A 22017-nucleotide genomic window follows, 5' to 3' on the forward strand; every position below is an offset into this window, starting at 1 on the left:
TTAAAAAATAAAGTTGAGTGTTAAAAAAAAAATTAGTGTCCTCAGTTAAGACATAGGATATATAGAATGATTGATCTGGAAGGGAGCTTAAAGATTTAGTCTATTTCCTTAATTTTACCCAAAAAAGAGCCCTCTCACAGTTAAGTATTTGCCTGTAAGCACTCAGAAGTTTAGTCCTTTTGAGACAAGGAGTCAGTCATATGAGGTACATCTAATGCTCTATTGAATAATCCAAAATTTTATTTTTACCTGTGGAAGTCTAAATGTAATTGCTATCAAATACCATCACAATCCTCCATACACACCTGCCTGAACTGGAACCCTGGTATCATTAAATATATAGCCTTGTAAAGAGTCATTCCTAGAGAGTAACAAGTCACAGAAAATGATTACAGAAACGTATTACAGATATTTATGGGAGAGTCTTCTCACATTTGCGAGAAGTGTTACAAGTCTATCGCATTTCCCAAAGTAATTCACAAGTGAACTATGATGAAAATACTAATCACTGGTGTTTCTTCTTAGACCATGTGTTTTTTACTGACTGGAGACTGGGTGCTATTGTTCGAGTCAGGAAAACGGATGGTGGAGACATGAGGGTTATTCGAAGTGGTATCACTAATATAATGCATGTTAAGTCATATGATGCCAACACTCAGATTGGTAAGTGGGATTGACACGTTCTATCATATGTTTATATTTATTTAACATGGTGGCTTCTTTTCTTTTCTCTTTAGTACTTAAGATTAGTATAGCTCCTGATTGTTATATATTTCTACAACCCAGAGAGTTAAATAATATAAAACTTAATATATTTTTCTCTGCTCAACTCTGTTAATCCTAAAAGTATGGTTGAGAAAAACACATCTTAGGACTTTTTCTGTGTTTAAACTGAATGTTATATTTAGCATGTTGATTTTTAGAAAGAAGCCATTTTGTAGCATTGGGTCTGAACATTGTTCTTTCCTATTTGTTTTCCTTGGCAAACTAAATCTGTGATCAAACCAGTGGAAATGTTCATAACTCACTAGCTCTGGGTATTGCTTTTTCAGGTTCTAACTACTGTAATCGACCCACACATCCAAACGGTGACTGCAGCCACTTTTGCTTCCCAGTGCCAAATTTCCAGCGTGTGTGTGGTTGCCCCTATGGAATGAATTTGACTTCTAATCACTTGACATGCCAGGAAGACCCATCCCATGAACCACCCATGGAGCAGTGTGGCTCCCTTTCTTTTCCTTGTAGCAACGGCAGATGTGTGCCAAGTAACTACCGCTGTGATGGAGTAGATGACTGTCATGATAACAGTGATGAGCACCTATGTGGCAAAATGAGTAAGTAGCTTATACACAGGAGATACTTTCTGCAATGAGTACAACAGAGAGAGATAAGCCTTTTTTTTTTTTTTTTTTTTTTTTAAGGCTGGGTTATCTCTATGGGAAAAATTCTTTCAGAATTTCAGATTTTTAATATGTAACCCAAAGCTTTAGGAAGCTAGATAATAAATATCATTAATAGATAACATTACAAATGATTTCTACCATTGATTTGGACTATATTCACTAACAATGTTTTTTCCCTGACATTGGCTATTTTGATCATCAATGCAATCATTACTTCTTGGCAAGCACCTCAAAAAAGTCAAATAGGAAAAAAAAAAAAAGTCAAATAGGTTATAATCTTTAGTATCTGAGAGAATAGTATTTCAGGATAGGTACTTGGAATAATTGCATTTGAAAATCCATTTGCTATGATCCCTTTCCCCCACTTTGGAGTAAAATAGGGGTGAAATGGTGGTCTTAATATTTACATTTTTCTTTCAATGGTAATCTAGTCTATAAAGTCTGGGGCCTAATGAATGCTATTACAGAAAACAAAAAGATTCCATTAACATAGAAAAAATAGGTAAAGGACAATTGAAATCTAAGAAATCTCTATCAAGGTGAGACCAATAGTAATAATAACCTGTCTTTTTGGAGAGAAAGAAGAGTGTCAGATTTGAAAATAAAAGTGCCCACTTGTACTTTTCTGAAATTTAAAAAATTTTCTTTGCCTATTATCTTCCTATTTCTAAACTACACATTTTTGCCTGAATATTTTATCAATTTGCATTTTTCAAATGACACATTATTCAAGGTTTCTGTTTAAGTGTGAAATTGTGATTAAAAGAAGTAGCTTAGAAGTAAGGAATGGGCCTCAGATCACACCAACTGGAGATTGAATATGGGGCAGATTCCTGAAGTCTCAAAGCCTCAGATTCCTCATCTGTAAAATGCAGATAATTCTACATACTTCAAAATATTCTTGTGAGGATTGAGAAAAAAATATGTGAAGCACTTAGAAAAATGCCTGGTATCTGATAATTGCTGAAGAAATGTCCACTAGTAATGATGAGAGTGATAATGAGAATGACTTGCACATTTCTTCTTATTTTGTATATTGCTTCCCTTGAAAAAGAAGAACAGGGGCTTCCCAAGGTCAGGACTCATTTAACAGGCTGTAAAAGCAACTGTCTTCATGACCAGTTTATTTCTGTTGTAGATAATACCTGTGCACCTTCAGCGTTCACCTGTGGCCACGGAGAGTGCATCCCTGCACACTGGAAATGTGACAAGCAGTCTGACTGTGTGGATGGCAGCGATGAGCAGAACTGTCCCTCCCAAGCACCCACTTCTTGCCCTGCATCCTTCTTCACCTGTGATAATCATCTGTGTATCCCAAGGAGCTGGCTCTGCGACACAGATAATGATTGTGCAGATGGATCTGATGAAAAGAACTGCCGTAAGTTTGGAATGGATTTCTCTTGGCTGGTCAGCCTAGTGAATGGAGTTGAACAATTAGTAGGCCTTGTACACTTTCCTTGAAGGCTCACACAACTTTCGTTATATCGTAGTCACATCCATTCCATCTGTCAATATCTGAATCGATAGGCCGTGAGAGCAAAGATGTAAGAAGCTTAGAGTCTGCTTGAGCACGGAGTTCTTTAAGCACTGTCTCCTCCACTAGCTTTTCGTATATTTAAGGCAAATTCCTTTTTTTCTAAATCATATAAACGATCCAGGCATTTGTCTATTGGTTTTTCTTTTTCGTTTCATAGAGGTGAAAAGGGAATAAAATACAGAGGCACAGAAAATTTAAATTTCACTAGTAGTGTCTTGTCTGCCTGCTTTTCATCCTCCTAGTTCTGATTTCCTTTAGGTTATTGTTTGTTTCTATGTCTGCAATAATAGTTTAAGGTGGAGTTCCCTGGATTAAGGTCTCATCTTTGTTGCATGAGTAGGAAAGTCACTTTCCTCTGTAGCAGATGGACTTTAAGACCTCCTTTAGCCTTCACATTCTGTGAGTCTATATTTAATACAGCTTCATGTTGTGGATGGGGCGACCAGCACATCTGACTCTAAGGCTATGTTTCTTCAACAAGGTGGGACCCTGGTTTCTAGAATTAATTGTTCTGCTGAGACTTTGGATTAAATGCAGTTATGATCTGTCTGTATATAGCTGCTGCTAGGCATGTGGGTCACGCCAACCATGCTGCCTAGTTGGGCTCCATTGCTGGGCTTCGGTGTTGAGTCACAGACTCAGTAGTATTCATGAGGTGTAGTCCAGTCCAAGCTCATAATGCTTACTTTGAAAGTGTAGTCTGGTTTTCAAAGTATAATCGCAGATTCTGACTCTGACCTGTATCTTTTTATTCCTCTTTCCAAAAACTGTCCTGGCTTTGTGTGCTCTTGCTGGGCTGACTTTGGCAATGTGACTGATTTGAAGGAATTTTGCATGCATGTACAAATGAGATAACTTGTGTATCTCCTTAGTGTTTTGCAGTTTGGCTCTTGTACACAATGAACAAGAAATAAACTGTTACTTGGTTTTATTTTTGAATGATATTAGAATTTACAGAGACATGCCTACCTAGTCAATTTCGTTGTCCTGATCATCGATGTATTGACCTATCTTTTGTCTGTGATGGGGACAAGGACTGTGTTGATGGATCTGATGAAGCTGGTTGTGGTAAGTGGATTGCCTTATTTTTATTGATGGTGTTTAAAAATAATCTCAGTGTTTAGTAGTTTTCTCCTTGAGCTAATTTGTAATGCTTTTTTTTTCATTCTTAGTAATTAATTGCACTGCTTCTCAATTCAAATGTGCCAGTGAGGATCGGTGTATTAGTAGCATATATCATTGTGATGGTGTTTTTGACTGCAGTGATCAATCTGATGAGATAGACTGTTGTAAGTACCATATATTTGCATGTTTCATTTTTCTTAGAAGGTTTTATTTATTTATTTTAGAGAGAGAGAGGGAGAGAGCACAAGCAGTGGGCGGGGCAGAGGGAGAAGCATACTCCCCACTGAGCAAGGAGCCTGTGGCAGGGGCTGGATCTCAGGAACCTGAGACCTTGACCTGAGCTGAAATCAAGAGTCCAATGACTGACTGTGCCACCCAGGTGCCCCTGCATATTTCAGTTTTACCAGCATTGACATTACCACCGTTTTCTCTAATTCAGATCAACTAGAGGGATGATAGCCTGAATTACAAACTATTATCAAAGGAATGAGGTATTGAACATAGAGTTATGTTAAGTAGGTATTTCCAAATAATGACTTATAATTTGTAAATCAAGTGGTTGTCCCTTAGGTAGGTTAAATATTTCTTAGATATTTTTGTTTTCACTATTAATTTTTCCTAGGACATCCCAAATTAGTAGGTTTCAAGTTTTTGAGGTTTCCTATACATAAAGATATCATAATGGTTTCTTTTAAATCTCAATAGATCAAATCATGTTATAGATATGGTGTGAAGTGGTATTTGATACTGACTTGAATGAATTCATTTTTAGCTATTTGTTGAATATCTGCTAAGATGTGCCTAAAATTAGGGTAGGAGAAATTATATAGGAGATAACTGAAGTAAAGAACACAGTTACAAGGACTTTAGAAATGATATAGATAAAATTCAGTTGAGGTTTACAGAAAAGAAATTCATTTTAGTCACAGGATTCAAGGAGGACTTCATGGAATATAAATCTGATGAATCTATGATCTCCATGGGCTGGAGACCAATAGTGGACAGGATCTCTTATTGCTCACTTTTTGTGTTAAATGGATTTTAGACTTGTAAAGAATTGTCAGAAAGTTGATCATTTGTTAGAATAATGGTGTTTTGGACCATAATAAGTAGGTTTTTATTAATTTTCCTCCTCCATCAGAAAGTGTTTAAATCTATGGATAAAAAGAAAAGTTAAATAAAATGCTCAATATTTTTAGATGTGTACAACATCCAGAAATTCTTAATCACTGATTTTCCTGTTTCACATTGAAAACATGAAATTCTGTGATGATTTGTGGTTAAACTGCCAATTGCCACTGACTTGCTGTTGCCTTACAAGGTCCTGGGAGGAGGCTTGGGTTTACTCTTGTGAGATAGGGAAGCAACTCTTATCTCTCAAGGATTGCTCGATGAATAGAAGAAGAAAGGATATACTGTCACCAATTGTTTACTTAATGTGTGCTGGTTTCATTGGATATAGTTTGCTTGAGGGAAAATTAATAACATCCAAATATATGATATCAAACACATGATTTCAAAGTAAAACTTAATGGCTGTTTGGCTCTCTTGAAATGCACTGGTAATTATTTCATAAAGAGGTAGATAAATTTTATTTAACCCGTAGTTAAATGAACATTAAGAACACAGGAAACAGAATTTTTTTTGGATTCAGAGACTTATCAGACACATATAAAGATTTCTGTTTACCACATGTTCTGAGAACCCTATCTCATTTTAGATTTCATATTAAATTTGTCATAACCATTCTCATAAACCTTGATCCAAAATAATTTCCTCTGAATATAGGAATTATATAAAAGGGATTATGAATTGCATTCACAAGCCCATCTCCTCTTTGCATTTCTCTTAGCAACTAGGCCTCCTGGTATGTGCCACCCAGATGAATTTCAGTGCCAAGCAGATGGTGTTTGCATCCCGAAGAGCTGGGAGTGTGATGGGCACCAAGACTGCATCTTGGGATCTGATGAGCATCATGGCTGTGCCCCTAGGACCTGCCCTCCATCTCACTTCCTATGTGACAATGGAAACTGCATCTACAGAGATTGGCTCTGTGATGGGGACAATGACTGCAGGGATATGAGTGATGAGAAGGACTGCCCTACTCAGGCCTTTCACTGTCCCAGTTGGCAATGGCTTTGCCCCGGCTATAGCATCTGTGTGAATCTGAGTGCAGTGTGTGATGGCATCTCTGACTGCCCCAATGGGACAGATGAATCCCCACTTTGCAGTAAGTTTCCTGACCACAGTTTAATGGCCATAAATTCATTCTGAGACACAGTGGCCTGCTGTGCATCACCATTGTCACAGTTATGTAGCTTTAAAAAAGGGTTTTGGTTCCTCTGTGAGTTAAAACCTGTGTAGGGATAAGCATCATGGAATTCAAATAAATCACCACTTGATATTTCTCATTAAATCCTTTGCACTTGGTTCTGTGTATTTGCTTATTTTTTAGAAAAGTGAGACTAAATGAGGCCATTAGCTTATCAAGTTAATTTTTTTTATTGTGGTCCTAAGTTTTTCTAACTTTAATATTTTCTAATTTCAATCAGAACTTGCCACAAAACAAATGAAGTCCGGGGATTTATGTTTGCTGTGATTAAAATCCTGTGATTGGCATGTAATCCTAATTGCTGTCCTTTCTTTCTTTCCTCTTTAATCAATGCTCACTCTCAGATGAACCCCAGCCAGGTATGATTGCAAAATGTTTTAGATTCTTATGATTTTATATGGGTTATGTTTGGGCTGAAAATATTCTAATCATTTTGACTTACTTCCCCCTCTGGAGATATTTCATATCATGACTCTGAAAAATAAGTTAAGAGTATACATGGCAATAGAAGCCATTTGCATCCCAGGCATATGCATGGACTTTGAGTGGCTTCAGGTATTGCTACTGAGGTCCTGAGGAAGGAATGGTGGCATGCTGGTGGATCTGTGCCTTCTAATGTTCCAATTGCCTTTCCCTTTCCATTTATTCACTTTCATAGATCTTCTAGCCCTTGCTCTTGAATGTCGAAGTCTTATGTCCCATTTCTATATAGGTAAAAGAATGTCGGGAAGCAAGTGGGAAGTGATTTAGGTCTCTTTGCATGCTTTATAAATGACGATTGTGTCTTGGTGCCGGCAACATTTCCCCAAGTTTCTCTCACTGCACTAAATGGTGTTATAATAGAGGGTTTTAGTGAAGAAAGTGGTTTAAGTCCAGTGATTGTGAAGGACAGTAGTAAATCCTTAAGCAAATTAGAGCGGACAATGACTAGGCCCTGGAGCTCATCCAAGTGAATGCTGCTCTTAGCTCTTACCTGGGTAGTACATTGAAGATGGCATTAGACTGTTTGAGAATATTATTATAACAGAGTGAACCAAAAACTCAAAGATCCTGACTTTCCTTCTCTGTGGTTTTCTTTCTTCTAGACCAGGATAGCTGCTCAGATTCCAATGGTGGTTGTACTCACCAGTGTGTTCAGGGGCCCTTTGGAGCTCAATGCCTGTGTCCATCAGGATACCTCCTTGCCAATGATTCTAAGACCTGTGAAGACATAGATGAATGTGATGTTCCAGGCTTTTGTAGCCAGCATTGTTATAATATGAGAGGTTCTTTCCGGTGCTGGTGTGATAAAGAATACACGTTAGATGCTGACAGAAGGACTTGCAAAGTTACAGGTAATGGCTGAACTTGAAGTGAACTACTCCAGCCAGTGTTAATAGCACACACCAGGGTTTAAGATCAAATGTTGCATGCAGCATTTGACAATGTTAGAGTCAAATGGGCTTGAATCCTGGATGGGTTATGTAACCTTCTTAACCTCAGTGTATTATGTGGATTAAATAGGTTAATACCCATAAAGATCTGGGCATATTTTGGAAAATAGAGGTTAAAGCATAAATAGGTAAATGATTTTATATTATTGAAAATAATATCAATGGTTTGTGTTTTATTTAAAAATCATTTCTATATCATATTTAAGCATCTTTATATAGTGCTTAATCAATTCAATTCAACCAATATTCATTTTCTATGATGTGAAAGTGATTATACTATGCATTAAGATATTGATTTAGCTGCTTCAAAGTGACCAAATAAAGAAAGGTAACACAAACTTTTTATTTTATCAAGTCAGAGTCTGGATGGTAGATAGCCCAAGGGATAAAATTGGGATAAAGGCTGTGTGCCATGCTAAAGCTTGGCATCAATTATTACTAAAATGGAAGTGAAGGGGAAATATGGATAGAGAAATAGAAGTCTCTGCCACAGCTCCATGCCTCAGACAAAACAAAAATATCTAAGACTTAATTCCTTCTATTAGGAAACAAGATAAGCAAAATTCTAGGAAGGAAGATAAGCAAAATTCAAAAGTACAAAAACTACAGGTAGTAACTTGAAATATGGAAGTGGTTTTGCTCCAGATATTGACAAAAACACTGGAGTATAATTCAAAGAAGGAAGATATTTTGGAAAAAGCACATTTTAAATACTCATGAAAATCAGCTATTAAGATAAACATGAAATGAATAAGTAATTTTTATAAGGACTTTTGTTTGTTTTCCCTATGACTAGAGCTTGGAGTTACATCTTCCTTCTATTATCAAAAGTATTGTATCAAATACTTAAGAGATGTCTTAATTGTGGTTTCTCCCAGATTCATTGACATTTTTGCATTTTGTCCTTGAACAGCATCTGAAAGTCTTTTGCTACTTGTGGCAAGTCAGAACCAGATCGTTGCTGACAATATCACCTCCCAGGTTCACAATATCTATTCAGTTGTCCGGAATGGTTCTCACATTGTAGCTCTTGATTTTGATTCAATCAGTGGTCGTGTCTTTTGGTCTGATGGAAGTCAGGGTAAAATCTGGAGTGCTTTTCAAAATGGAACAGACAGAAGAGTCGTAAGTACATTTCTCCTGATCTTTGGCTTGACTAGTCTCCCTGTCTTGCGTCTGTTACTCTTACTCACCAGTGAGAGCAGGTCCTACCTCATCCTGGGTAGCTCACGTATTCCCCTCTGGGCCATGTTGCACCCAGGTGGCCTGGACATTCATAACTCCCAATATATGGGTGTTTTAGATAAGAATGTGGCCTCTGAAGGATCCACGATTCTGAATTCCTGGTCACATGATACGAGACTTCACAATTTTTTTTTCTATAGTAGATGAGAGCATAGGAAAATGCAATGGAGTTAAAGGATTGCTTTTTCTTAGCTCTAATTTAGTTATGTATCTCAGTCCATCTCCCACAGTTTCAGTTTCTTGCCCCTTGATGCTTCTGTTTCTTCTGACCCTTAGGATTTTATTTTGTAATTGTTGGCATTTAATTAATAAAGATATTATTTTGGCATGTGAACATTATAAAGTTTCACAGAATTGTCAATTTAGTGAATGGATGGAGCTTTTGTTTAAATGCAAAAACTTTGATACCAAATGAAACTATACACGAACCCAACAGTAGAGGTATCCTAGAGTATTCAATTCTACAAAATATAGTATATTGCCCCACTGTTGATTTGGTGATTAGCTACATGGAAGACAAAATTTTCTAAGGCTCACAAGCAATCATAGGACAAGTTTAGTTGTCTTATTTTAGATTTTCATATAATTTCAAGATTTGCATTTATTAACTGTCTTTAGAATTCACTTTTTGTTCACTTTTATCTTTAGATACTTAACAGTGGTGTCACTATGACGGAAAGTATTGTGGTAGATTGGGTAGGTCGCAATCTTTACTGGACAGACTATGCACTGGAAACAATCGAAGTATCAAAACTGGATGGTAGCCACAGGACTGTGCTGATTAGTAAGAATATATCAAATCCAAGGGGACTAGCATTAGACCCCAGAATTAGGTAAGAATTTTTTAAAATGATATTGCCTTGGCATGGTTATGAGGGGAAAAATGACAGTAACATGATGTGCTGATAGGCGTATCTCAAAATTTTAAATGAAATCTTGTTTGAACATCTCTATAGAAATGGTAACCATCCAGGAGTTATTGGTATCCTTCCTTTATCTGTTTCCTCATAAAGTACATAAGAACAATTGGTTGTTCACTTTAAGAACACATTGATTTATTAGCTTGGTAATACAATTATTGAACTGATTTTTGTAGAATTATATCATTAGGTCTCTAATGAATGCACACAATAGTATTCCGTAGATGGGCCAGTTTGTAGCTTTGATACATTATGGTTAAATAACAACCAAAAAAGCAAGATTTGTCTGCCCTAGTTTCATGTTGTTTATTAGAGTTCCTTTTTATGTCATATAGGGAAGAAAAATGTTTGCCTGCTGGTCCTAAAGGGAAGGAGACATTCTATGTGTTTCGAAACCTTGGATTGTTTCTTTCCTTGAATTAAGACAAAACCTTGGATTGTTTCTTTCCTTGAATTAAGATTCTCTAACTTAGATTCTTTTCTCTAGGATTGTGAGTTAGGCAAATTATGCTTGATGCAACGTAGACTTCCTAGATGTTGTAAAGTATTATGAAATTTATGATAAATCTCTGATGATGAATAAATTGACTCTTATCTTAAAAAATGACAGGGTAGATAAACAAGGCCAGATGGATTTTTACAGATCAAGTATTCATGGATTGTACAGAAACATGAATAGACATTGAGACATTTCATTGTCATAATGTACTGCATGTTTTATGAACATTTTAGAAACACCCAGATGGCTTATGACTGCATTATGATTACAGTTTTACTTTGTGACACTCAGAGGAAATAAACTCTGTACAGATTTTCTGAACTGGAGATGATTTATTTTAAACAGAACATAAAGATGATGTTGTATTAAAATGGTGGTTATTTTCCATATTGAAATATATCCTTTCCAACTGGTAACTAATTTCTTTTCACAGTGACCATTTGATGTTCTGGTCTGACTGGGGCCATCACCCTCGTATTGAGAGAGCCAGCATGGATGGCAGTCTGCGCACTGTTATTGTTCAGGACAAGATTTTCTGGCCCAGTGGCATTACTATTGACTACCCCAACAGACTGCTCTACTTCTTAGATTCCTATCTTGATTACATAGACTATTGTGATTATGATGGACAGCATCGGAGACAAGTGATAGCCAGTGATTTGGTAAGTTAGTGTTGAGGAAAACTAAACTGAGCCCACAAGAGCGGCTTAGTTGAAATCATATGGAGTAACAAGAAAAGTAAGAAATTATTGTGTCTTAGACATTACAAGGTCAATCTAGGAAATATCAACAGGAATGGGGGCCAATCCATCTTTTCATACTAACAGAAAATAAATATTTTTAATCTAGTTCATGGTCAGATTGTGTATGTCCAGGAAAGATGAATAGTTTGTGTGATTTAGTGGATTTGTAGATGCTATTCTGTTGCTTCTACACCTTAAAAAAGTGTAGAGCAAAAATTAATAATTTATATTTGGATTTCTCAATTAAATCATAGCTTGTTATATATTTCATATTTTTATTGGGGTATAATTTTTTTGGATTTTATTTATTTATTCATAGACACACACAGAGAGAGAGGCAGAGACACAGACAGAGAGAGAAGCAGGCTCCATGCAGGGAGCCCGATGTGGGACTCGATTCCGGGTCTCCAGGATCACACCTCAGGCTGCAGGCAGTGCCAAACTGCTGCGCCACCGGGGCTGCCCTGGAGTATAATTGATATACAACTCTAATTGGTTTTAGGTATTCAATGTTGATTCAACAATTTTTCTTTTTTTAAAGATTTTATTTATTTATTCATGAAAGACACACAGAAAGAGGCAGAGACATAGAGGGAGAAGCTGATTCAACAATTCTATATGTTAATTTTTATGCAGAAAATTCTGGTGAATTTATTTTCACAAGTTAAATGGGAAAACAGAAAATAATGTATTATCAAAAGCTGTTACTGACCTTTATTTATTTATTTATTTATTTAATTTTTTAAAAAAATATTTTTATTTATTTATTCATGAGAGACAGGGGGAGAGGGAGAGAGAGAGAGAGAGAGAGAGAGAGGCAGAGACACAGGCAGAGGGAGAAGCAGGCTCCATGCAGGGAGCCTGACACCGGACTTGATCCCAGGACTCCAGGATCGGGCCTTGGGCTGAAGGGTGTGCTAAACTGCTGTGCCACCCGGACTGCCCACTGACTTAAGTTTAAAATTGTCATTGTGGCACCTGGATGGCTCAGTGGTTGAGCGTCTGTCTTTGGCTCAAGTCATAATCCTGGGGTCCTGGGATCAAGACCTGCATCAGGCTCCCCACACGGATCCTGCTTCTCCCTCTGCCTATGTGTTTGCCTCTCTCTGTGTGTCTTTCATGAATAAATAAATAAAATCTTAAAAAAATTAAATTGTCATTGTTGGGGTGCCAGGGTGGCTCAGGGCCTGAGATCAAGCCCCTCATTGAGCTCTGTGCTCAAAGGGAGTCTTCTCTGTCTCTGGCCCTGCCCCTCCCCCTGCTCATGCTCTCTCTCTAAAATAAATAAATCTAAAAAATAATAAAATTGTCATTGTTTATAATTCTGTGGCTTTAAGGGAACTTGCCAGGGTCTCCCTACCTTCAAGGGTTCATATGAATCTATGAGTGGCAGAAATTGCACTGGATAAAGAGTAGTGATAATGGGATGGGGACTAAGGCTTGGAAATAATGGATCCCGATGAGTGACCTTAATTTCTGCACTTCAATGTTGCTTTCATTTGAAAAATGGATGCCCAGTATAATTACCAGAGTAAAAAGGAAGACTAAATGACACACATAGGTGAAAGAATTTAGAGTGGTATAATGGGATATATATATAGGTTAAGCAGTGCATTTTTTGTCTCTCGACCAATGACTTCCCCATGTCCTTATTAAATAATTAAATGCTAAAGAGGAACCCATCTTCTTGGGCAGATGTCCTTTCCTACATTGTTCACTTTGGTTTTTATTTCTGGGCAAAGTCTCATTGTTCTCTTTGGCTTCACAGATTCTGCGACATCCCTATGCCCTAACTCTCTTTGAAGATTCTGTGTACTGGACAGACCGCTCTACTTATCAGGTTGTTCAAGCCAATAAGTGGCATGGTGGGAACCAGTCAGTCATAATTCGTAATGTTCCTCAGCCCCTTGGGGTTGTTGCAGTTCATCCTGTGAAACAACCAGATGGTAAGTAATACAGAGACATCTGCCTGGGAATTAGCTTGGAAAACACTTGTTCTGGGAATGCTGAATGTACAATGTTGCAGACCTATTTGTTTGGGCAGTACATTTTCTTTCCTTTCTTTTCCAACCACCCAGTCCTAACATTTCCATTACTTTTTTTCACCTCAGTAAACTAAAATCTTGTGTGTAACAACAGTAGATATAAATTGTGTTGTTTTATTCAGCAATTGGCTACTGTCTCTGTGATAGTCTCAGGACTCATTTATTATGGCACCAGTGCCCTGTAGGTGCTGTGATGCAGCCACTCCAAGTCATCCTAAATGTATGGTATGTGTGGCAAAGTCATTTAAAAATTTGGCATTGGTAGTGTTCTTTCTGGTGGGAAGAGGGATGAGTTGATGAATCTTCATTTAATATTCACTCTTAAAAAACAAACAACTACTCTCCCCAACCCCTGCAGTGCTTTCTCATCATTCTTCAGAATGATGGCCTTTTTTTTTTTTTGTCTCTTCTCCATTTACTGTTGCCACGCTGGACTTCATTTTGGTCCAGAAGCATACCAGGCTACTTCCTACTTCTGAATTTTTGCACCAGTCCTTTCTACTACCTGGAACACCCCTCCTCCAGATTTCTGCTTGAGTTGCCTCTTCAATCTCATTTAGGATTCTCTCAAATGTTCTTCGGTGGCCCTTGACTACCCTATCTAAAATAGCTTACCCCTCTCGTAATTCTTTGGCTCATTACCTTCACATCTTAAAATCACATAATTTATGAGTTTAATTCTGTCTCCCTTTCTTAGAATATCTGCCCCATGTTTACAGTATTGTCACTGCTTAGAATGGTGTTTGGTACATAGTGAACATTATTTGAGTGAATGAATGAATTAATGAATCTAATGCAACATGTGTAGTAAGAACATAAAAGATCTATCTAGAGAACATCCTGTGAGCTTGGGATGTACACAGGTTCCCTTATATTATTATTATTTTTTTAAAATTTATTTATTCATAGAGACACAGAGAGAGAGAGAGAGAGGCAGAGACGCAAGCAGAGGGAGAAGCAGGCCCCATGCAGAGAGCCTGACGTGGGACTCAATCCCTGGTATTCTAGGATCACGCCCTGGGCTGTAGGTGGCGCTAAGCTTCTGTGCCACCGGGGCTACCCCCTTACATTATTTTTTTTAGAAAAGATTTTATTTACTTATTCATGATAGTCACAAAGAGGGGCAGAGACATAGGCAGAGGGAAAAGGAGGGTCTCTGTGGGGAACCCAATGCAGGATTCAGTCCCAGGACCCCAGGATCATGCCCTGAACTGAAGGCAGACACTCAACCACTGAGCCACCCAGGCATCCTAGGATCCCTTATTTTAAAAAGCAGAGACACACAAAGATGTCATCAATAGAAAAATAAAAGATTACTATCTAAAGATTACTGTCCAAAACTTAGACAACAGTGGGTAAAATGTCAAGGTCACAAAGGGAATATGCACATTGATTTCAGTTACTGTAAAAAGATCCCTTAGATCAGGCAAGGAGACACATATTATTTGGCATCATATTTCTATTACTAAGCTCCGAGTTACTCAGTGGCTATTTGTTCATAATCTGGTTATAGACAGGATTGGTCTGTGACCTTGGGCAAGTCATTTCTCTTTTGTTCCTCTTATGAATCTTGTGTTGAAGGCATGATGAGTAGAGCAGTTTAGGAAAAACAAGAAACCAAACCAACAGAGGTACCTTAAGGTACTTGTGTCTCAACTGGGGGTCTTTAGGAGGACAATAACAGCATGACTGCACATTTAAAATTTTATTTATTTATTTGTGTTGGGAGAAATTTGACATATAACATTGTATTTTTAGGTATACAAGATAATGACTTAATATATATGTATATATTATGAAGTGACCAAGACAATGAGTTTAGTGAATATCCACCATTATATGAAGTTACAAAGTTTGTGTATGATGAGAATTTTTAAGATCTACTCTCTTAACTACTTTAAAAATATATAATACAGTATTGTTAACTATAGTCATCATACTGTAAATCACATCCTAGGATAATTTATCTTATAATTGGAAGTTTTTACCTTTTGACCACCTTTATCCATTTTGCCTACCATCTACTCCATGCATCTGGCAACCGCCAATTTGTTCTCTCCATGAATTTGGTTTTTCTTAGATTTCACATATGAGTGAGATCATGTACTATTTGTCTTTCTCTTTCTGACTTATTTCACTTAGTGTAAGCGCCTTGAAGGTCCATCCATGCTGTTGCAAATGGCAAGATATTCTTCTTTTTTATGGCTGAATGATATTATAGTGCATATACCACATTTTCTTGTTCAGATCATTTTGTACACTTTAATGTCAGAAGTCTTCCATTCACTAATGTTTTCTTCTTTTCTTTTTCTATTACAGGTGAAAATTCATGTGCTTCTTCCTCCTGCAGCCATCTATGCTTACTTTCCTCACAGAGGCCACACCTTTATTCCTGTGCTTGTCCTTCGGGATGGAGTCTTTCTCATGATTCTGTGACTTGCTTGAAAGGTACAGTATGTCCTTTATGTGTGCCCTGAAAGTGAAATTCTCCATAGTTTAGCAAAGCAGTGTCATCTCAAGCCACTTGCTAATGGAATGTGTGCTGTGTTCCCTTTGATTCAGCGAGTATCTGGAGTATATGCTCTCTGCGGTGATTGAAGTGAACATCTCAGCTGTAACATAGTTTCTGTATGTGAAGCCCATATTATGTGTGCATGTGATTCAATAATCTTTTTTTTTTTTAATTTTTTTTAATTTTTATTTATGATAGGCACACAGTGAGAGAGAGAGAGGCAGAGACATAGGCAGAGGGAGAAGCAGGCTCCATGCACCCGGAGCCTGACATGGGATTCAATCCCGGGTCTCCAGGATCGCGCCCTGGGCCAAAGGCAGGCGCTAAACGGCTGCGCCACCCAGGGATCCCTGATTCAATAATCTTTAACCTCACATTTTCTCTTACCTGGTTATACTTAGACAAGCTATGATAATAGGAAGTTCCAAATTCTGTACTTAAGAAGTAAAACTTCTTGACACTTGTATATGGCTTTATTTTCCAGGTTCCTTATCTGTTTTTATTGTTATCGTAGTCAATGATGAATGTTCTAGCATAGGTCTTCTGGTAGTTTAAAAATGAGTTTTCTTTGTGTGAAAAATGTAAGTGACTATTGGAGCAATTTAATCTTCATCTCACCCTAGATATTTTACTAGGTTGATAGAAATGTATGCAGAGAATTATACTAAAGTACTTTAGGGAGTAAGAACAAAAGGGAAAGATACAGTTAATCCGCAAAAGATATTTCTGCCAGAGTATGTACTAGATACATAATAAAGTCTTTTTAAAAGTCATTCACCTTTTGCTTGAAAATCTGAAAAGTTTTTCTAAATACAAGTTCTTTTCATTTCTCAGTGGAGTGAATGTGGTTTGGTACTGACAAAAATGATTGCAGAGAAGTTAAAATTAAATATTTAATGATAAAAATTCTTAAGCTAAGAGAAAATTGTATCCTAGTCTAGAGGGAAAGTTAGTTTTCAAGTGGAAAATTTATGCTGAATCCAGGAAATTAATGGTGTTTACAGATTTTGCAGATGTAGGTTTACTGAAAATCGAATTCCACCAAGATATAATATTTTGCAATGATACTTTCATGATGAAAGATTTTAATTATTGGTAATGCTTACAAAGGGATTGGCATTTGCTGTTTTTCTTCAGAGACTTATTATGCACCTAATCCTTGTTGACATTGTTTAATTTAGTGTGTCCTCTGAGTCTTTCAGCAGAAGATTAAACTGGGCTATAGACATTTTGGATACAAAGCATTCTTTCACCACACAAAGATCATTGAACTGTGCATTGAGGATTGGTGTAATCAATATTACTATCTGATGGTGATTGATATCTAAATAGTAGCTTTTGTTGTTTCTCAAATAATTCCACTAGTGGTTTTCCATGGCTGACTTTACTGAAGTGAAACTTTCTTAGCATTTCTCAACTGATTTCTGAGTACCAGTTGGGTAACTTAATGCCAATATATGTTAACTAAAAACAAAGTTGCACATTTTTTTCAATAAGAAGCTTTAAAAGACTTGTTAACATTTATGGATGAAAACATTTTACTTGATTTACGAGTTAAATAGCTTTTAAAATATTGTTTACCAAGTGTCTGGAATATCTTTGGAAGTGCTTATGTGATAAGGTTAAGTGAAAAAGCAGATACTGTTTAGTATTGGCCATGGAAAAATATGCATTAAAAAGGTCTGAAAGGGGTGCCTGGGTGGCTCAGTGGGTTGAGCGTCTGACTTTGGATGTCGACCCAGGTCTGGATCTCAGCGTCGTGGGATGAAGCCCCGAGATGGGCTCTGTGCTCAGCACAAAGTCTGTTTGAGATTCTCTCTCTCCCTTTCCTTCTGCCCCTCCTCCACCTCATACGCTCTTTCTTTCTCTAAATAAGTAAGTAAAATCTTAAAAAAAAAAAAAAAAGAATAGAAAGATCTGGAAAACAATGCATATGAGCACAAATAGTGGTTATAGTTGGGTAATGGAATTACGAGCTATTTTTTCCCCTAATTTCATGTTATAAAATTTAAAACAGAACTTTCTCTGTATGAACTAGCTTTTTATTCTTTAGAAAATATGTTCTCCACAATGCCAAAAAACAAATACATAAACAAGAAGCAAACCAAAACATCTCCCCAGCATCCTCTACAATAAACAACCTGAAATCCAAAACAGGTTTCTAACTGTCTGAGGGACACAAGGCAATTGTTTCAGTGACTATGTGACAATGAAAGAAGAAAACATTGTTTGCACACTGGTGGAAAGGTTGAGGCACTGGTCAGTTAGTGCAAGGTCTGAATTACGGAGGACCTTGTTAGGGAGTAATAAATGGTGCTCTTCAATTACATCACCAATTTCCCATTCCTGACTGCTGTCTCTGTACTTTTGTGCTCTGTAACACTAATCTGAATGGGATCATGACATAAAGAATGAAAATGAAGAAATGATTTTTATTTCAAAAGAGTGAGAGCCATGCTGTCCTATGATGGCTTAAAAGTCACTTCCTCCTGAAATCCTACCAACCCCAGGTACTTCTGTGCATCTTCCTTTGAGGCCATTATGACTGGAGATCCTAAGGGTCTATATACTTTGCCTTGTTCTGTAGACTCTAAGTTCCTTGAGGATTAAACCTTCACCTGATTTGTTCATAGGTGTTCACTGCCTGTAGCATGCAGTAGCACGGAGTGATTTTTGAGTGAATGACAAGCCCTCCAGTAACCTTTTTTGCTCCATCTTCAGTGCTGTGTTTTTCAGCCATTTGCTCCTTTATTGCTGTATAGTATCATAAAATCACTCCTTTTTTGTTTCCCACAAAGTGTACCCTCCTTTATGCCACTTGTCTCAACGGTCAGCTTTATATAGCGCTACCCTGGCATCATTTTTGACCTTGGCTCTCTCACACCTTTTGTCAGCACAGCACTAAATGACACCCCACCCTCTGGTTGATTGCCCATAAATGGTCATTAGTGGGCAGCCCTCTCAAATACACCAGCAGTAATCAGATCAAGGGCCCGAGACACAGCCCTTTTACAAAGGAATACTGGCCAAAGAGCTTGAGAGAAGAGCTTCTTGGACAAATCCAGAAGGCCCATGTTTGATGGATATAGTTTTATAGGCCCTAAACAGAGCTTTGGTTGAGACTTCAGCAAAAGGAAAATAAATAATTAAAATAAAAAATGAATAAATAATTAAATATCTTAATATAATTAATATAATTTCAAGGTACATCCAAACTCCTAATAGTTTTCATAGTATATTACTGCAGTTAAATGAAATGGAATGAGCGGTAATTTGATATTCGATAACTGGTACTTGGCCTGCACTTTTTGCAGAGTAGTGATTAAGAACATAAGTTTTGGGGCAGCTGGTGGCTCAGAGGTTTAGCACCTCCTTCAGCCCAGGGTGTGATCCTGGAGACCTGGAATCTAGTCCCATGTCAGGCACCCTGCATGGAGCCTACTTCTCCCTCTGCCTGTGTCTCTGTCTCTCTCTGTCTCTCTGTCTCTCTCCAAGTCATCCTCGTATAATTGATTATTATTTATTTTAAATAAATAAAATCTTAAAAAAAAAAGAACATAAGTTTTGGAATCTGAGGACCTGGCCTTGTGACCTCGGTTAAATTGCTTAATTTCTTTGTGCCTTATTTGAAAGTTTGGTGGGTGGAGATAGATAATGACCTAACAAACAGGATTATGAAGCTTTAGGGAGATAAATCAAATGAGATAATATTTAGTGCATACTATGTGGCACATATTCACAATAAATAGGGGTGATTATTTATGGCTATTGCATTTGTTCAGAAGAGAGACAATGTGGAGCAGTTGAGAGAGAACAGACTTGTGAGTTAAACTCTCACATAGCCCCTGCAAGCTGCTTTGGCCTCAGTAGAAGACAACTTTGCAGATTTATTGGAAAAGACTTAATGCTGTATATTGTAGGACTTGTAAAATATGCAGCATTAATTGTTGGCAATATTTACTCTAAATGTTTAGTAGGTTAATAAATTCTAAATTATTTTTAGTAATAGAAACACCAGGAACAAGGAAAAGCTAATAAGGTGTTAAAATAAGTAAAGAACCAAAGTAATCCCTTTGAAGATCTTAAGCTTTCCAGATTATTAAAGTAATGAAAACATCATTTTTAGCAGATGAAAATTATGCAATGATTAATCATTTTAATTTTGCTTAATTGTGATATATTTTATGTAGATGTCTTCATACCACAAAACTCTCATTCCAGTTTTCCTTTTTAGAGATAAGTATAAATAAAACCCCACTCATGAGTTTCATCAATTTAGATTTTTTGATAAAGAGACTATAGCTAGGATAAAGATTATCTTTGAAAAAGGATCTTATTTCTTGTTAAGGAGGTTAAGTGAACTGATAGTTTGAATAAGAAATTATCAGGATGTTTAAGTTGCAAGGTAGAGATACTTTTGAGAACTTTTTGTTTGTTTATATACTTTAGTTTTTTAAATTTTATTTGAGAGAAGGAAACAGAGATAGTGAGAGAGCACAGAGAGAAGAGGGAGAAGCAGACTTTCTGCTGAGGGTGGGAGCCCGATGCAGGGCTCAATGCCAGGACCCTGGGATCATGACCCAAGCTGAAGGTAGACACCCAACTGACCAAAGCCACCTACACGTCCCACTCTTGAGAATTTTAGAAGACAGACAGAGAATTTAGAGAATTTTGCATATTCATTTATGCATCCATTTATTCATTTATGTGGTCATTCATTTAGTTAGCAAATATTTATTGGCAACTATTACATGTCAGGTTTGAGGATATGATAATAAATCAGACATAGTTACTGCCCTTTGGGAGTTAGAATCAAGTGCAGAAGATAGCCGTTGGTCAAACAACAATTGGGGAGATTATAAATGGGATTTATTTAGTAGTTAAAGTGTGTAATAAACACTAGGCCCCACTTGATAATATTAAAACTAATAAATTTCCATATGAAGAATAGTCCATATGTTTTCTTTCACATTTTCCCCCCAAATCCAAGTCTCTTTTTCATGAATTATTGGGTACTAGTGAGGTTTATCTATGTGCAAATTGTGATGCTTAACAAACAGATGCTTTTTTAGCATAAGCAAGGAATTCACGAAGAATAAGGTAAATACTCATCTGCCGGGAGCAGAAGGAAGTCCAGGAACATTGTATGTAGAGTTGGAGGCCTGATGCCCTGACAGCCCTCTGAAACTTGATCCAAGGCCCTAGATTGTTTGATGAAATATGTACCATCTATGATATTTATTGCTGCAAAGCTGCAAGGTCATCTCATCCTATGAGATAACAATCCACTGCCTTCCATTACTCTACATGTCTGGGAATAATGGGATATAATTTTGACTGATATTCTTCTATTTTCACAGATGATCAACCTTTCTTAATAACCGTAAGACACAGTATAATTTTTGGAATCTCCCTTAATCCTGAGGTGAAGAGCAACGATGCTATGGTCCCCATAGCAGGGGTGATGAACGGTTATGATGTTGAATTTGATGACTCGGAGCAGTTCATCTATTGGGTTGAGAATCCAGTAAGTTTTGAGTAACATTCAAAGTATATAACTTGTTCTTCAAAAGAACCTACCTGTACCAATGCCTTCTTTATAAGCAAACTTTTGCTGGGTGGATAAAAGGGAAATGATCCAGAAATAAATTAATTTACCACTAAGTTTTTTTTTAATTTAATTATTTTTAAATTCAGTTAATTAACATATAGTACCACTAAGTTTTTTTTGACTCAGTGAAGGGTGAATATAAGAGGCTGGCCTAGAGCAAAGATCAGATAATAAGCACATTTAAGCTATTGAATATTATTTCTTTATTCAGCCAGCAAGTATTTATTAAGTGCCTACTATTTGCTTTGCGCTGAATTAATGACCTCTGCTGTAGAATACATACCAAGAAGAAGCAGTAACAAAACTTGCTCTTAAGGAGCTTTAGGCTAGTAGAAGATATTGGATGAACATAAAAATGATCATAACTCAAGACAAAAAGCAGTAGTTCTCTGAAGGAGTTCCAGGAAAGCATTTGATGTGGCTGCTGGGGTCTTCATCAGCATCTTTGCCTCCAGGATAAAGAGAGCACTCCTTCGGTTCCCTTTCTATCGGAGCTCACCCTTTGGAGGAGAAAGCTGTGAGGATGGGGAAGGGGCAAAGAGAATTTACCCCTCTCTTACAAATGAGAAACATAGCAGCTGGCAGAGAAGAAAGCGCTTCCATGTAGAAGCT

At 37.1% G+C, this 22017-nt stretch overlaps 1 protein-coding gene across 1 annotated transcript in view; it reads left to right on the top strand.

Moving 5' to 3' along the window:
* Positions 1-22017, top strand: part of LRP2 (LDL receptor related protein 2) — a 196433-nt gene that overhangs the window by 91620 nt on the left and 82796 nt on the right. The window contains exons 20-32 of the mRNA XM_077883566.1: positions 526-663; positions 1053-1334; positions 2542-2781; positions 3889-4008; positions 4113-4229; positions 5918-6295; positions 7483-7731; positions 8744-8955; positions 9724-9908; positions 10928-11156; positions 13006-13183; positions 15602-15730; positions 21155-21321. Coding sequence (XP_077739692.1) covers positions 526-663; positions 1053-1334; positions 2542-2781; positions 3889-4008; positions 4113-4229; positions 5918-6295; positions 7483-7731; positions 8744-8955; positions 9724-9908; positions 10928-11156; positions 13006-13183; positions 15602-15730; positions 21155-21321 — 2624 coding nt within the window. The remainder of the gene's footprint in view (positions 1-525; positions 664-1052; positions 1335-2541; positions 2782-3888; positions 4009-4112; positions 4230-5917; positions 6296-7482; positions 7732-8743; positions 8956-9723; positions 9909-10927; positions 11157-13005; positions 13184-15601; positions 15731-21154; positions 21322-22017) is intronic.

The sequence above is a fragment of the Canis aureus genome, chromosome 34 (genome assembly GCF_053574225.1).
Source record: "Canis aureus isolate CA01 chromosome 34, VMU_Caureus_v.1.0, whole genome shotgun sequence".
NCBI lineage: Eukaryota > Metazoa > Chordata > Mammalia > Carnivora > Canidae > Canis > Canis aureus.